We start from the raw sequence: 19016 nt of genomic DNA on the forward strand, positions 1-19016 counted from the left end.
TTGGAAATGGGCCCCCCTTGGGCCCCCCCACCCCCGATCACCACCAAAATTTAATCATTTCTTTCTTATCCCATTTCCAACAAACCCTGAAAATTTCATCAAAATCTGTCCATAACTTTTTGAGTTATGTTGCACACTAACGGACAGACAAACAGACAGACAGACAGACAGACAGACAAACAAACAAACAAACCCTGGCAAAAACATAACCTCCTTGGCGGAGGTAATAAAAACATTTTCTATTATGTAAATTTTCTTGTGGCAAATAAATTCTCATGACTTTCAATAAACTAATTGGTCATACACTGTCTTTCAGTCCCTGCCTCAAAATATTGTAAATTTTGCTTCCCCACCCTGTATATATATATATATATATATAAAACGATAAACCGCAGTAAAATTCTTGACGGTTAGTATTACCATTTAAATTGAAATTATCATGAAAACTGTCTTCGATTACCGCAATTTGAAAACTAACAGTGATATTGCTCATTTCCTCGTTTCCTGAGAAGCAACGGCACTCCAGGCAATAAAAAGTATAGGCATGAAACAAAAAAAAAAAAACCACACACATAAAAAAAAACCCCAAAACAGATAAAAACTTTAAGCTTAAAAGAAACAGTGCGGCTCTGAACTTCTGAATAAAAACTCTATTCAAATGCAGCCACTATGACCTGTCCAACTACTTTTTCCCCACTCAAAAAAAAAAAAAACACTCAGGAATGAATAGGAGAATTGATGAAGAATTGGACTGATAAGCAGAATCGACAATGACATTGATATGGATAAAATCCTATTAATTCCCACCCCTAGTGCAGTTATCTCTTGTGGCCATAAGGTGCCATTTTTAATGCACATTTATATGTTTGATGTTTATATGTTAATATTTTAATGTTTCTGCCAACAGAAAGTACATTGTGCATGTTATTTTATTAGTTTTTTTCAAAATACAACTTGGTTAAATTATTTCAGTGTGTGTATAAGTACTTTTTTGATCACATTTCAACAATACAATATGAAATTTTCATATCATTACATCTCTAGTCCACACACTAGTCGCTTTTCCATTGGATATCTGCGCAAAACTTTACCGATATTTACTAAATTCAAAAAAACAGAAGTGCGTAATCTAATTTTTTTCCAATAAATCACAAATGCAATGATTTGTTTATTTATTATCGCAAGATGACACGTGAACTCGTTCCATAAACATGGACGTAAATATGATGTTGATTTACAGATATATTCATTATTATTATATATTACCCCTCTATCTCTTACTAAATTAAAAAATGATTGGGTTTCCTGGTGTGTCCACACATACCATGACATGTTTCTCCTTCTTCGCTTTTTGTAACGTACGTCAACATCGTTTTTTTTAATTCACCTGACTCTAGTTGCGAAAAAAGATCTTTCCATTGCAGTTTTGCGTGATATACCATTTGCTCTGAAAAACCACTTCTTGCCAGCGCAAAAACTTTTAATCAAAAATTAGACTTTTGGTGAAACTGTTGTTCTCCATTAGGTAAATTTTTATGCGCAAGTTACATTTGCGCAATTTGAGGGTCAATGGAAAAGCGACTACTGACTGACCAATAGGATAACTGCAAAGATGGGTTGGTCTTATGAATAGGCTCCTCCTCAGCCGATCATTGTACCCCGTTTGCAGATGTAAAGTTGCATAAAGTTCCTCTAAACAACACATGCTGCTGAAGTTCATGTCCTGTAGCTAGTTTTTCTCCTTCTTCATGCACTTTGGAAGTAGGTGATAAGTCGTGCCAGAGCCTTATATCTAGATTCATCCCAGTAACAACAAAAATATATGTTAATTTTCATTAAGTGTTCATACAGACATTTACTATCGCTGCCTTAAATGCAAAGAATATTTCCTGTGGGAGTTCTTTAAATGATTTTTTTTCAACTATTCTTAAAAGCAATTTTCTTTTACATACTGTACCTGTAACTTGTTGTAGCTTTAATCTGTTTTACGGCACTGTACAATCTTTAGTTCCAATATTACAAGGAGACAATAACAGTACTAAATCCTCAGACATTTCCCTCTCTTTTTTCATAAATACAGACAAGCGTGCTTATCTTTAACATGCAGGTTTCTGTAGTTCTACTTCAAGGCTCCTTTTCAACAGTCATAAACAAAGACCCAAAAGGCGTTTAACACTTCTTTAGGAATTACCATTTTGGCTTTTTCAGGGAGCGTTTTTCCTCTAAAGCAGAGAGCCCCTCTGCAAGTGAGGATTTACAAGTAACAACTGTGAAATGCCGTGGAAACATGTTAAAATTGAAACCAATGGAAGCCAGACCCAGGAACAGCGTAGACAAACACCCGGCTCTATTAGTATGGAGCTCATGAATCTGTGGAGTTGGGATGGGGTTTTATATTCTATGGCCTCACACTGCAGCTTTCAGCAAACAGTCCACCATTATGTGGTCTGACAAGAGAGCAAACACTGTGCATTCAAGGGTCAAGAAAAAGCACGTCCCCCGCTCTTTGTCAAGTCGCTTCATCCTGCATCCTTACGTTGCTTTGTTTCACATCGCATTTTCACACTTCTGCTTGGATTCCCCTTGTTGTTTTACTACCGCTGTTCTTTTCTATTTAGTCACCAGCAGCCTCTTACAGATCAGGTACACTGAACACATGCACTTGTAACAATGCAAGCCTTTCAGCCCCTGGGATGGAGACTCAGAGACTTTTGTTTCAGTGAGCTCATCTCTTCATTCAGGAAGTGTCTGTCATGGCTTGAAAATGTTTGTTTTCCAAGATAAGCTCAAAGAAAAGAGGCAAGCATGCTGTTTTTTGTTCAGAACTCATATATCATCTTCTATTGTTGAAAATACATTTTGCATGTGAGCCCCTTTTACAGTGAGCTACCATTCACTTCTCTTAAAGGAGTGATATTTTGCTTTTTTTAAATAGAATTATGCATTTTAAAACATTTCCCTGTGGTCTACATGAACTGTAAATGCAATGCTTGGGTCTGATTTCTTCATTAACTAGAAAAGAACTCAGACAGCGCAGACCGCCGCCAAGGAAGATCAGTCCACCACCCACCCCCAATCACCACCAGAATTTAAACATTTGTTCCTTGTGCCAGCATCAATATTTCCTGAAAATTTAATCAAAATCCTTCCATAACTTTTTGGGTTATCTTGCTAACAGACAGACAAAAAACAACAAAATTTGACACCAGAAAGGTCATTTTGAGCACTGGCCCTTTAAATGCAAATGAGCCACTTCACGCCCCACCCCCTCCAAGTTGTTGGCTGTGCTTTCAGCCACTTTTGTTTGTTAATACATCAAAAAACTGAACATTTTAACCCATAAAGACCCAGCGCTACACTTGTGGCAGTTCCCAAATGAATTTTTCTCTCTATTTAGCCTTTCTTAAGTGATTTATCACCATTTATTATAATATTATCTTCTGTATTTTGCATTTTTTCTGTCAAAATCCAATATTGTCTTACATTTAATTTATTGATCATGTAGATGTTCATAAAAGCTCCGATTAAAGCTGAGGGTTAATAGATCAAGAACAGAGAAAAATGAAGAAAAAGTGACTTTTTCAGTAAAGTATATCATTAACTGTACATAAAATAAGTGTCTCCATTTGCTGTCCTTTTATCAAACTTAATGGATTTTACTGGTGAATCAATGTTGTAAAAGATGACAGTGTTTCCACGGTAACTACAGAGCCTCTGAACATCCAAATGGGTCATATCTGATGACCATGAAAAGATGATAAACTGCATTTTACACCAATTATTTACATGTATTGATAGAATAAGTGGATCAACAGGTATTAAACAGTTTAGATCAGTAAATGGTTTTGGTCGTCGGGGGCTGTTTGGGTCTTTATGGGTTAAGTAATCAGCTTGAAGTTTGGGCATATTTTCAGGTTTTACTACAACCACTGCTGCTGATAAACAATTGTGTCGTACTCGGAGAAATGTTCGTCGGAAGTCTTGACCTTATATGTGCAAATGTTGTCACGTAACTACTTATAAAATGTAACAAATTAAGCAGGAATTGAAATAGGTTGTAGAAATCCACTCAATTTATGCCAAAATGATTATAAAGATAGCTTTGCAGCACCTGGAGGCTTCAAATTCAAACTTTATGAACTATTAGGGTCCAAAAATACAAATAATTAACCAAGGACTAATAAAAGTGGGTTTAGCAAAAATATGACCCCTTTAAGTAAAGTACAGATACGTAAAAATTTACTTTAGACAGTATTTCGTTGCATTCCACCACTGTCTAAAGCCATGACAAAAAGAAGACAAGACAGAAATTAAAGGCCATTGACTGAATTTATTGCAACAAAACTAAATCAAACTAATACGAGCAAATGAACAATACCATGGAATGTGATCGTTAGTACCCTGAGGGATGTAGTGAGAGCACCTGGAGGGTTCAAATTCAAAGTTTTTGAACTATTAGGGTCCAAATACACAAATAAATGAACCAAAGACTAATAAAAATGGGTTTAGCAAAATATGACCCCTTTAAGTAAAGTACAGATATGTAAAAATTTACATAACACAGTACAGTAACGAAGTACAAATACTTTGTTACATTCCACCACTGTCTGAAGCCATGACAAAAAAAGATGAGACAGAAATTAAAGGCCAATAGCTGAATTTATTGCAACAAAACTAAACCGAACTAATACAAGCAAATAAACAATACCGTGGAATGTGATTGTTAGTACCCTGAGGGATGTAGTGAGAGAATCTGGAGGGTTCAAATTCAAACTTTTTCAACTATTAGAGTCCCCAAATACACAAATAAATATACCAAAGACTAATAAAAGTGGGTTTTTGCAAAATATGACCCCTTTAACTCTTATCAGTAACGTTGGCCTTGTGGCTGTTAAAGTGTTAATACAATACGCAAATGACGGGTAATGAGTGAGAAACTCTCAATTTTAATTCCACAATGACCTTTACATGTGAATGCAGAAGAAAGCCCTGTAGCAGCTAATTCAGCCTTTTGTTGTTTTTTCCCCCTGCTATTGAGAGTTCAGGCTTTAGCTCTGTAAACCGTGCGGTTGACTGTTAATTAAGACCCTTGAGGCTGCATCCTCTTTGACAGACAGGAATGCCATTCAAGGGCAGTCAAGGAATACTTTGTCTGACCTCACCTACACAATCGAAACAAACAAAGCACTCAGCAACTACCTTAATACTCCTGCTGGATAATGTATGAAACTCAAGGTTGGCTAATTGATTTATTGTTTTTGTTTATTTTTTTTTAAGATACACAGCAGTTCATTTTTGTCTCTTTTTACCTGACTGAATAACAAAATGTTTCTCACGTGTCAGCTCAAGTCTTCTCTAAATTATGCAAATGCGCCATATGCTTTGAATCTTTCAAAGTGAGACTCAGGGACTTTTTCAGCTCGTTTTCTCATCAATGATTGAAGCAAACAGCAGGAAATATTTTTGAATAACTTGTGCCCACCCAAGTCTGAATAGCCCTTTCATTCTGCCCTAATGATGTAGCCATGATCAGGGATAAGTTCTGACCTTGGGTGCTTGGCAGGACACCCTCCGCCCCTGGTTGGAAATCAGCAGTGCGCGACAGAGCGGATCTTCTGCAGAGTATTGCCTCTAAAGTTAGCTACTTGTTAATCCTTAAGGTGCTTGAAAATATTCTGTTTCAACTAATATTTCCAGGCGAGACTAATAGGATTATAGTTACAGGATGCTTGCATGTACAGTACCTGGTGCCAGTAATTTGTAGATGCAGAAAAATATTGAGCCTTGCAAATGTCCAAAAGGTACAGTGTTAATCTTTTTTGCCACTAGCTGCTTAAGTTTTTTTTTTTCATCCTTTGTAGACTTTAGTTGAGGGGGATTAATAGTTTAGTGACAAGTGACGTCATGTGTTTCTATGTGTGGGGATAATGGAGCGTGGAGCAGACTCCCAGGACAGGACTGACCTTTACCGATAATCACACTGTATAGTGTTTCCTGTGACACATTTCTCTTCTGGGTCACAAATAAAGGAACCCTGTCTGAAATAAGAGCTCTGGGAATTCCTCACTCCTTTTTAACGCGTGTGAGGGGCTCCTACTTTGTGACCCAGGAAGATCGTCACACTGCAGTTACCACGGCAACCTTATGCCGCAGTTTGGAATCAAACACTGGCTGTCAGACGCTCGCAATGTTTCTTATAGTCATACTGTGAAGGACAAAACTCACAGCGACTGGAGACGCTCTTTGTGTATGCAATTTAGCTATGAAGTAAAATGCTTCATCTTGGTGTGTTGGTAAGGTATGCAGCATTTTCAAAATGTAGGTATTTTCTGGGGGGTAATGATCTAAGGCACAGGTGTCAAACGTACAGCCCGCAATCGATGATGTTAAGATCTTTTTAATTCTGGTTTCACATACAGACCAGTATGATCTAAAGTGGATCAGACCAGTAAAATACTATCATAATAACCAATAAATAATGTGAACCCCAAATTTTTGCCTTTGTTTTAGTGTAAAAAGTTAAATTCCAAACTAATATTGCAGACCTCCGTCAAGGCAGATCAGTCCCCCCATCACCACCAAAATTTAATCATTTATTCCTTGTGCCAGTATGAACATTTCCTGAAAATTTCATCACAACCCCCCACCCCACCCCCCACACACACACACACACACACACACACACACGGTTACCACCAAAATTTTATCATTTGTCCCTTTTGCCAATATCAACATTTCCTGAAAATTTCATCAAAATCCTTACATAACATTTTGAGTTGTCTTACTAAAAGACAGACAAACAAAAATCCACTGAGGCAGAGGTAAATATAGACCATTTCTGGGGGGCAATAATCTAAGGCACAGGTGTCAAACATGCGGCCCGTGGGCCAAAACCGGCCTGCAATCAATGATGTTAAGATCTTTTTAATTCTGGTTCCACATACAGACCAATATGATCTAAAGTGGATCAGACCAGTGAAATAAGAAATAAATAAAATAAATAAAAAGTAAAATTCCAAATTACTATTGACATGTACAAACTGTCCTTTCACACAAAATGTGACTAACCTGAACAAATATGAACAACCTGAAATGTCTTAGACAACTAAGTGTAATTTTAACAATATTCTGCCTGTTACTAAAAGTTTGGTGTATTTGTACAGTAGATCCACTGTGATCTGTAAGTTGTAATGTAGATGATAAACTGAGGCATAATGTTGTTAAAATTGCACTTTTTTTTTAAAAGGAATTTCAGGTTGGTCATGTTATTCACATCTTTAAGGAACTTTATAGATGTAAACATTGTCATAATGTAATTTCACTTTTTTCATTGTTATCTTACTGGTCCACTTCAGATCATATAGGGCTGAATGTAGCCCCTGAACTTAAACGAGTGTGACACCCCTGATCTAAGGAAACCCTTAACATTATGCTGCTCTGGCTCTAGTCAAAGTTTGTATCTGTATTAAGTGTGAATGAAGCAGGTTTATAAATACCACATTTTTAATTCCAAGATGGTGAAAATATGAACTACAAATCAATTGAGCCTTGCTATGTTGTGTTTACCTGTTCTCTATATGCAGTACAAGTTTCCTCCAGGTCCTGTGGGTTCACCTTGCATTAAAAACAGGCATAAAAACTGTAGGTTAATTCTCCTGTTGGTGCCCCTGACCACGGTGCTAATGAAGATCTGGAGTTGGTCCCTGAGTGCCTTCAATGGCAGCTCACTGCTCTTATGTGCCGAGTGCTATGCTTTAATGCTAATGCTAAGTACTGTGTGTATGGGTAAAATAAGATGAAATGTTAAAAGAGACTGGATTTCCCTATAGGGATTATAAAGCAAGTTACCCTTTATTCCAACATATCCTCCTGAGACCCAGCAATGTATCTTTGTCCTCTGTAGGGGACAGAAATTTCACAGTTTTATTTAACCCTTTCATGCATAGTGGTCACTCCAGTGGACAGCTATTCTACAGCTGTTCTCTTGTATATTCATGGATTTTGTTGTTTTACTTTCATATCAGCCAACACAGTGGACACTTATGCAACACCCCATACATTACAATTCATACCATTACTGTTCCTGTTCTTGCTAAACCTGATCTGCAGTAACATATTTGAGTCGAAATCAATTGCCAATTGTTATTAGACTGTAATTTAAATGTCTTTTAAAACAAAAAGTTTTTTTTTTTTTATTGCATATTATCTGAGTGAGTAATAACTAGTATTATAGTATGTTGAAATGTGAGGAAACATCAGATTCACAACATTAAAAATGATTTTATTTCATAGTTTTCGCACAGTATGTCAGTAAATACATGTTAATTTGCTTCAGAAATTAAATGTCATGTGTCCAGCTGAGGGTACATTTTTGTAACGCCATGAAAATAGTTTCATAAAAAAAATTCAATCACATTGTTTTTTTCCTGCCTAAAGAGGAATAAATACATTCAGGAAAAAAATCTTGATTTCGGTAATATTAATTTATGCATGAAAGGGTTAAAATAAAATAAAATAAAATAAAATAAAAAGCTGTCAAGGGCATTTCATAAAAAATAAATGAATAAATAAATAAATAAATGAATAAATGAATAAATGAATAAATAAATAAAATCTGAAAAAAACTCTTGTAATATGCTGTTTTTAATCAAGGCTATTATTTAATGTAAAAAAAAAAAAACAACAACAAAACTTTTATTTTCCTGGGTCTCAGGGAGATATAGCAAAAATAACATGATAGAAATATTGGAGCAAATTATATATTGCAATTCTAAAACTTTTCCCCGAATGAGTTAGATAAAGGTTAACAGTTTGAAGGTTAACTTGCTTTATAATCTCCGCAGGGAAATTCAGTCTTTACATTTTACTCATCCTAATACACACACAGTACCTCGCATTAGCATTAGCATTAGCAGTTAGCATTAGCAAATTAGAAGCTATGAGCTGCCATTGACGGCGGTCGCTGCCCATTAGCACTGTGGTCAGGGGCACTGACAGGAGTATTAACCCGTATGAACCTGTTTTTAATGATGGGGGAAACTGGAGACAACCCGTTCAACATGGAGACAACAGGTAAATTCAACACAGAAAAGGTTTGGTCCAACTTTTTGGTCAGAGGTGGAGGTGCTAACTGCTACGCTACTGTGCCACTGATGGCTACCTGGATGGATTTAGCCCATGTATAGCTCTATATTGAAATAATTAAGGCTTCTGGATTGATGTGGGTGTTTTGTAAAGAATTATAATGAAAAACACTGTATGTGCTTCAAAATAAACCATTTAGGTCACTTCATTACGGATCAAATGTCCAATGATGATGATGTGTGCAGGCAATGTCAGATGTTATATGCCCAGGACAATATGTTAGCAAGAAAATTCTCAATGTGTACTGTAAAATCTGTTCAGAGCATATTGTACTCATCTGTATACTGCCCCCATTGTGGGCCAGGTTTAAAAAGGCTAGCTTACAAAGGCTTCAAGTTGCATATAATGGTTCTCTTAGAATACTGTTTAAAAAACCTTGATGGACTAGTGCAAGTGAGTTATTTTGTGATGCAGGAGTTAACACTTCTCAGGCTCTTATGAGAAACTTAATGTACATATTTATCTGTTGATTGAACGATTCTTAGAATTACATCATTATGCTGTTGACAAATCGCAGTCATATACTGCGAAAATCTAAATCTTACGAAGTGTATTTTTCTCATTTCTAGTCAAAATATCTCATCACACTTAAAATAAGACATAATCACCTAAAGAGTAACTTTTCAGTGAGATATAAGAACTTATTTTTAAACAGATCTTGAAAATCTTATTTCAAGAAATCTTACCAAGATCATTTTCACTTGTTCCATTGGCAGATTTTTTTTTTTTTTTTTTTTGCTTAATTCAAGCAAAAAAAAAATCTGTCAATGGAAAAAGTGAAAATTATCTTGGTAAGATTTCTTGAAACAAGATTTTCAAGACCTGTTGTCTAAAATAAGTTCTTATATCTCACAAGTTACTCTTTAGGTAATTATGTCTTATTTTAAGTGTGATGAGATATTTTGACTAGAAATGAGAAAAATACACTTGGTAAGATTTAGATTTTTGCAGTGTAGTTGTACACAGTGTAGTGTAGGTGCGATACCAGTCATCCTTGTGGCGACACTGGTACAGTTGTCTTTTATAATATTGGTGATGTTTTGTCTGTGTTTTTAACCTGTGCTTTTTAAATTTATTTTTATTTTGTTGCTTGTCTGTGTTTTAAATGGACTCCTAAGTCTGTAATTTAAAGATGATGATGATGATGACGATGATGAAATCACTAGCAACAAATTCTGTGCATCCAAGAATCAGACTAATTGTTTTATATCAGACAACCTTGTCTTGTATATTAGCTGGAAAATGAGACGCATTAGTATTAGCTGTTCACTTTGCCAACTATTGTGATATTCTTTTACTAATACAGCATAGCACAATGATAATGCTAAAGCTAAAAACTGTATAACCCTTCTACACTAATAATAATTCTCCAACACTTTTTAAAACTTTTATAGTTCAGGCATTGATCTTCATGAACTTTCCCTGCTGAGACCATAACCCTGCTTTCTTTAAGCTTTGCATGCCTCTTTGACCCAAGCCTTTTGTTTCCAAGTGCTTCTGGTCTTTCTCTCGGTTCCCCCCAAATGTCACCTCTGAATTACCACTGTGTCAGAGTGGACAAACAGGCGACAGCTCTGCGGAGCGGCCAAATTTACGGCAGACTAGTTCCCTGAAGGCTACGCTGCAAGAAAAGGGTTTAAGGCCTGTGAAATCATAACAGTGCTAAATCTTTCAAGCCGTGCCCAACTCCTCACTCGTTACTGCTGATACGAGGCTTAGGGTGATTAGACCATACGCTCTCTCCCTCTCTCTCCCTCTCTCTCCCTCTCTCTCCCTCTCTCTCCCTCTCTCTCCCTCTCTCTCCTCTTGCAGTGTGCTTTCTTTCCTTCAACAGGATTATTATATCCCTTTTCCCTTAATTGGAGAGGTGAAAAGTATGTTGGTATGATCTGGTACTTTGTGAAAGGAAAGAAACTTAGAAGATCTAAACTTGACGGGTTAAAAAAAAAAAAGTTTTATAGAATTTCTCAAAGGGATGGTATTAGTATATTTAGTATAATGTAGATTAATTACCAATTTGGCTTTTCTCCAGGAGTAGGAATAAAAATAAAAATGTTACTACAATAAACCAATACTAATATCAATGGTTAAAGCAATACTGAAAGATGACAAGCCATAAAGACTGCATTGTTTCTTTTCAGATAATGGCATAAAAGTCCAAAACAATAGATGTTATTTAGTTTGATAATCTTTATTTACTCACTAACTTTTTAAAAAACCTTTGATTGTGAATGAAGCCACCTCAGGGAATTATTATAATAAATCATCTACTTCTGCTCTTTCCGTGCAGTGTAGAAGGTCACTTCCAGGCTTGGTCTAATAAATTGTGATAAAATTCAGCTTCATAAAAAATGTGGCTTCCACTGCAGGTAAAAAAAAAAAAAAAAGAAAGAAAGAATGAAAAAAAACTACCAGCTCAGCAATTTGTGATGCACATAATTAAATGTTGCATATACACACATAAGCTTAAGAAAACTCCCAGCTCATTAGCAATTAATCTATTTAGACAGAGTTTTCAAGTAGTCATGCAGAAGAGGCAGGATTATTATGTGGTTAATTCTATGAATTTACTTTACCTTGGTATTGCCAACTCTAATCTCTTCTATTTAAAAAAAAAAAAAAAAAGAAAAGAAAAGTTAAGTGGCTGCTTCACCTTTACTAGTTTTTTTTTTATTTGTGGGTATTTTTGTGCTTTTGCTTGATAGATGACATTAGAAGGGAGACAGAAAACAAGGGCAGAGAGAGGGGGGAAAGACATAAAACGAAGGTCACCCGGACCTGGAATCAAAGCAGGGATGTTGCACTTCATGGTGGGTGCCCATAATAACCACATGACTACAGACAACCGCAGTCTGTTTTAACTGCAATCTCCTGTGGTTATATGTGGTTATGTCTTCTAATGTGGTCGATTGTAGTTATAAATGAAATCTCATGTCTGACTTTATGCAAACTGTTTATCTGTAATGCTTGTCGAAACTCCAAGATTGGATTTATATATTTTTTTATAGATCTGTGTGTGTAGGATACAGTGTGATCTTTCAGTATTTTTGGATGTATTGTGTCTGTTGAGCAGGAATTATAGGCTTGTCCTAATTTATCCAGGCTCATCATTGTGGGTAAAGGGCCGCCTGCCTGTCTGTCTGCCCGGCTGAATGAGCAGACAAGGGGTACAGGGCATCACGGCCCCACGACGCTTGATGGTGACCAAATAAGGGCTGTCTAACACATGTATACAGGGAATAGACAGGGGCACTAAGCTGGCACGGCCCGGCCTCTCACATTCTTTGGCCTCTCTCAAAAGGCTTCTGTCCCTCATCGCACTTCCACTATGTTAGTGAACAAAGCTTATGGTTACCCGTGTAGTTAACATAAACATTTGTGGGTTTAATCTGTAAAGTGTTCATGTGCATAGCTGGTTCTGGTCAAGTGAGTTTTTACTTACTTTTATTATATTTGTTACATTAGCCATGTTGCCTTTTATCCACAAATACAGTCGCGGAAAGAATAATTAGACCACCCCTTCTTTTTTCTACTTGCAGAAGAAAGTGATGCATATGAATATTATAATTAACTCTTTATATTTCACTCACTGTTAACAGATTGTGTGGAAAAAAATATTAGACCACCCTTGTTTTCTTCAATTTTCTGTTCATTTTAATGCCTGGTACAACTAAAGGTACATTTGTTTGGACAAATATAATGATAACAACAAAAATAGCTCATAAGAGTTTAATTTCAGAGCTGATATCTATCCATTTTCCATGGTTTTCTTGATTATAACCAAAATCACTTCAGTTCTTACATCAATATCTATGGCATTGTACTGATAAAAACAGTGCTTTTAGACATTCCATGTTTTCTTTTCTGTCTGTTTTAGTCACATGACACACACAGGAGTTAGCACTTGATTGCATAACCATTGTTTTTGATGAGTTTTGATGGTCAAATAATTTTTCCGTGACTGTATTTTAAGAAATATGTCCTTTAGCAAGCATTTGAAGGTTCAATATGTAAGATTTTCACATGCTTAGATGCTATCTTTGTGTTTATTTGTGTGTTTTAGTGTATAGTGTGCCTCATTAGACCTTATTTCAGGAAAAAAATGTATTGCAGTGAATAACAAATCATTTTTTGAATCTGTTTAGATTATTCCACCATTTTCACATATGTTTGTCAGTGTAAAAGATAATTTTACAAGTTAAGAAGTTACAGAGTTGACGTCTTCATAAGTGTCTCCATTAACCCTTCAGAGCTGTTTTAGACATCTGCAGCTTCAACATGACCACATTCACCCCTCTTAAAACTTTTTCACCAATCTCAAAGGATGAAATTACACAAAGGCAATGGCTGTTTTGGTGTTATGTGTAATGAGCAACAAAAGATGCAGTCCATTGAGCTGTTAAACACAAAACTAGATGTTACTTTGCTACCTTTACTACAAACCGTGACTGTCTTGGCTCATAAAATAATCTATTAAAATAACAAAAATGACAAAGGTAAATGGTGCCACAATTCTAACTGAATCAAAACATTTATCTCTCACCGTTAACTGCCATTCATATTTTGTCTGAAGTTACATCTCATGGGGCATTTCTCTATTTTGTGTTGCATGCTGTTTGTTGTTTACCTAATTTCTAAGCTAATGTAAACAGTGCTGCTGATGTGAAGGAGCAGAAATGAACTTTGAACCCCTAGGAAATTTAGGCGCAAGAATTAGGATTTTTGTCCTCATTCCTCAACATAAAAACTCAGTGTGCAGGTTTATATCGCTGGTGTAGACGACCAAAATGAACAAACCACTTCATTACAAACTGTATGAAAGCACGCAAGCATGTCCAAATCTTATTAAACCATTTATTCAGTGAATTGATTGAATTAACTAATTGCACATCTGCCATCTGTTTGCAATATTTCATTAAAAAAAAGGTTGTGATCCTGCTATATAGGCCTACTGCATATGCCCCGATTGCATCCGCTGTATGTATGTTGCTGCACTAGATTCTACAGCAGAGCACAGACTCAATGGTTAGAGATACAGATATTGCTCACTAAAGTCTGTCTCAGTGCTCTGAGTGCTGGTTAAAGATTAACTCTGGTGTTTTCCTTGGGGCCTCTTTGAAGTGGACTTACTCCAACCCCTGCTTATCTTAATTAGAAAGAAATCTGGAGGAGTGAAGTGGTCTGCTGGAAAATAGCACCTCCACTCCCCAGCTCCCCAAAGGCCACACTGCCGCTTTACTAGAACTTTAAGACCTACTAAACTCAATATTTGCTCATGTCATGGAAAGATGTCTTTGGTAAAAACTGTGAACATAAATGATTTCTCAGAGGTTTGAAAACTGCTTTGGGACATATTCTGCTCAGGCCTTGCTGGATATGAAAAATGAATAATTGATAGACCCACTTTACAGCGAACACTCTTGAAGGCAAACAGGTGTTTAATGTGATTCCTTTTGAAAGGGAAAAGCTGCCTCTTTGAGGCTTAGGTTGATGTCTACGCTGTTACTTCATTTTAATGTAAATAATTATGCAAAACACACATCACTATTTGATGTTTTAATTGAAATGTATGAGGTACTTGGGACAAATCCTGTCGATAAACGGTCTGAGAATGTTCCTGTCTGTTTGATTATAATAAGATGATGCATATAATTTAGTTTCTTCGTTTTATGGAATTATGCTGCCGAAGAGCAAATGCATTAGCCGTGTTATAACTTTACCCATGTCGGCGCCACTGTGAGTTCAGATTAATAGCCAAGGCCTATTTTGTTTCCATTACCTCATGGAGGATGGGCTTCTTCACAATTCAGAGATCACACATGAAGTGTTTACCGCTGGCATACGTGCCATGCTGTTGGCTCTAATCCAAATTGAGTAGGGAGGTCCTGTCATACATAGGTCTGTCTCCAAAAGACTGATGGGAACACACATGAAGCTAAAACCTCCACTGTGGCACACCTTAAAGTTGGCAAAGAAAGTCTGTGTTGCCTCTTGATACAATAAAATAGTGAGCCATACTTATATTTGTGTTGTTTTTTTGTTTTGTTTTTTGCCTAAAAAGCTATCTGTTGCAAACATTAATTTAGTTCTTAAATTGAAGATGGATTGTTGTTGTCGTTGTTGGATCAATATCTATTCCAAATAGTGTGAATAAACCCTAATTAGATGTGATTGTATCATTTCAAAGCAACTTTTTAGCCATGCTTTTCTCTCAAAGAAAAAAAGGCCTACTCTCAGTGTAATAAATGTTACCATGATCCTTCAAATAACCCTGCACACATGATTCACAGTATATATTATCCGTACTGTAGTAGAAGCTGTATATTTTGAATAATAGAGGAAGTGATCAGTGAGTTGAAGGCTAAATATAAATGATGTACCAACAAAATAGACTCGTCTTATGAAAAAGACATTTCTAATAGATCTTCAAGATTCACAAACTACTAAAGTTTCACTTGAAAGTTAATATTAAGACTAGTTCTACTCACCTAACATCAATTTTGAAGGAAGCAGTGTTCTGAGGTCTAATAAGGTCAGAGACTCACCAGTGTTGATGTATTTCAGTGAAGCGGTGCCTCTGGAGACTAACAACAATGCCTATTTCCAGAATAGAAAAGCATCTCTGTTCATGAGTATTTTATTAAATGTATACAACTAAATGATTCAAACATTTTGTTAATTTTGCAAGAGAGTGAAAATAGAGCAGTTTCTTGTATCATTTCTGCTCAGGCTTCACAGTCACGGCAGCCTTTTGTCCCAATTACAGCTCAGTGTTGATATCACTAAGTCTGTCTGAAGTTCAGTCTGAACTGGATCTATAAGCTCAAGGAACATCAGCATCTATCCCCTGTATTCTTCTTCCAGCATTTTTAATAAAGCCAATAAGTAACCGGAACTGCAAAAAAGGGGTCTCCACACCATATTCTTCATCCTAAAACCCCACTTAAAATCCCCTAATTGATAGAAAATATCAAAGTAGCCCCATGTGTTTATTGTGGATTAATGCACTCCACACACAGGGTTTGTCCTATTTATCGCTTCGTTTTTGTCAGGAGCAGTAGAAGCCATTTTACTCCGTGTGTAGAAATGTGTTGACCAATGGAAAAAGCTGTGAACAGGTGCAGAGAATTTTTCATGCGTACACACACTCAGTCATGGAAACCTGTAAATGCATGCGCCCTCACACATAATAAAACACCCCAGGTTGAAAGTGCGTCGTTCTCCGCGTGCCCATCGAGGGAGGAAATGGACACAGTGGAGCGCTTGGGTGGACGTGACAGATTTACTGACCGTAACAACCTGGGTGGGTGGGGTGGGGGTGGGATGGGATGGGATAGGGGGGGGACTCCCACTGCCACATGCTTTACACAGCAACACTCTGAAACCTTTGAACAATGTCCCTGCTCTCTCCTGGCAGTTTCACTTTTATTCCAGCACTGTCAGAACTGCCAGATGTTTAGTAAGTCATTCTCGTTGTGTTTTGCTTTGTGGTGCATACATAATGATTCTAAGGAAACAGTGGCATTTTACTTAGAAAATACAGCACAAAGGACAGGTGTAGTTTTGTTTTTGTACGAGTCAATGTGTGTACATCTTTGACCTTTTTTTTTTTGTTTTTCTTGGTGTGTATCAGCATGTGTTTGACGTCCCATACTAACTCTGCTTTGAGTCTTTATGGTCAAATAGTGGTGATGATGCCCTCCGGGGCGGCTGCTGTAGCTTGTGAATCACACTTCAAAAGAAGACGGAAAAAAAAGAACTAGTTCAGACAGGAAATAGACACCTTTTATCTTAATTAGAAATGAAGCAATTAGACAGCACAGACTGTCTTCCTTTTTTCAGACAGGCTGTGCGCTCCCTTAACCCCCCGCTGTGAGTGGGTCTCAAAGTCGAGACCTAAAGCTATCCAAGAAGTCATTAATAAGGGGTGCTGAAAATTGCCGTGCCACCAGAGAAGCAAATAGTTTATGGCAATGTTTAAATCATCAGTGAATTAATAATTTTTTTTTCTTGTTCGATACGGAATTATGTGCAGCATCTTTCAGGTTAATGTAATGTTTTTAATGGAATTTGTTTGCAGGAGGCAACAAACTGAAGAACCAGCAGTTCCGTCTGAACTGGGCGTGGATCTCTTTAGAGAAGGAATACTATGTGGTGGATGAAGAGGTGAAGTTCTTGGAGGTGGTGCTGAAACGTCGGGGCTACCTCGGGGAGACCTCCTTCATAAGTAAGCAGACACATCCTACTATTGAATCACATCACTTGTAAAAAAAAAAAAAGAAATGCGATCTAAGGTGATAGAAAGTACATAAAATACCTAATAGACAATATTAAGAGTAGAATAATCAATAAAAATCCATGAATTCCATACCTTGGCTTTCAGTGGTGTTCTATTTAATTCCCCTTTTAACCCATTAAAACCCAAACATCCATCCCCACCCAAAAGCATCTACTGATCTAAACTGTTAAATAACTGTGGATCCATTAATTCTAGGGATGTACCGATACCACTTTTTTCCAGACCGAGTACGAATACGAGTACTTACATTTGAGTACTTGCCGATACTGAGTACCGATACGAGTACTTAATAATCCCATTCCAGTTCTTAGTTCCTTTTGTAAATGTGCTTTATTATCGTTTTCATTAGTCTGACTGGAAAAAAACAGTGCTGCTACTGACATAGCGTTGGAATGAGCGTTTCTCAATTAATCCACCAGGGGGCGCTGCTCTGAATTAACCATACTGGACAAATACCATGAAGAAGAGTAAAGTTTTTTTGAGAAGAAGAAGAAGAAAGTCAGCAATAACAAACATGGGGACGACAGAGGCAACACTAATGTGATACGAATATTGCAGCATTTTCGCTAGTAAGGTTTAAAAGCTTAGCTTCAGCAGGTAGAGAAAAGATAAATGAGTGATAAGTTTTGTTTTCACTTCTGCTGGCGGCAGTCTGCACCGCTCCGTACTCCAGCTGGTATTCTCCATCTGGGTACACATCGGCCAGCACCTGGAAAACGGATGGAATGTATGCAGAGGACAAACAGAATGCTACGTCCGTATCTGTCTGTGTCTTTAACGTTACTTGCAGTCAGCGTTACTTTTATCACCGTCATTTATTTCGTTAAATCTCCACACACTTCACACTCCCCACACATTATTTCACTGCCGCGTACCTGCTGCACTGAACTGTAAATGTCACACGGCCGTAAGTGGTATCGGTGCATTTGTATCAGACATCTTTTATGAGTAAGAATATGAGTACACACACTGAGTATCGGAGCCGATGCCCAATACTTGTATCGGTATCGGAGCATCCCTAATTAATTCTATCAATACATGTAAATAACCTGTGTAAAATGCAGTTTGTCATTTTTTCATGGTCATCAGATATGACCCATTTGGACGTTCAGTTACCATGGAAACATTGTCATCTTCTACAACATTGATTCACCAGTAAAACCCAAGGAGTTGGATCAATGACAGCGGATGGACACAAGGTTTATGTTCAGTTAATGATAGATTTGATTGAAAAACCCACTTTTCCTGCAGTTTTCTCTGTTTTTGATACAATAACCCTCAACTTTAATCTGAGCTTTAATGAACAGCTTCATGATCAGTAAATTGAATACGGAAAAAAACTTGATTTATACTGATAAAATACAAAATACAGAGGATAGCATTATAAATAAAAGGTGATGAATCATTTAAGAAAGGTTAGATATAGAGAAAATTTCATTTGGAAACTGACATAAAAGTAGCGCTGGGTCTTTATGGGTTAATCAATACTATACCATCAATATCATACAAAAAACACAATATAATAGGGTGTTACATCACAGTTATTTCATGTAATGAGATTTATTCAACTCAG

General features: G+C 36.8%; 1 protein-coding gene across 1 annotated transcript in view; it reads left to right on the forward strand.

The window, feature by feature from the left end:
* The window catches only part of frem2b (FRAS1 related extracellular matrix 2b), a 100272-nt gene that overhangs the window by 26512 nt on the left and 54744 nt on the right, over window positions 1-19016 (forward strand). Inside the window, exon 3 of the mRNA XM_030152245.1 lies at window positions 17225-17371. Within this exon, the coding sequence (XP_030008105.1) occupies window positions 17225-17371 (147 nt within the window). The remainder of the gene's footprint in view (window positions 1-17224; window positions 17372-19016) is intronic.

This window comes from Sphaeramia orbicularis, chromosome 13 (assembly GCF_902148855.1).
Source record: "Sphaeramia orbicularis chromosome 13, fSphaOr1.1, whole genome shotgun sequence".
NCBI lineage: Eukaryota > Metazoa > Chordata > Actinopteri > Kurtiformes > Apogonidae > Sphaeramia > Sphaeramia orbicularis.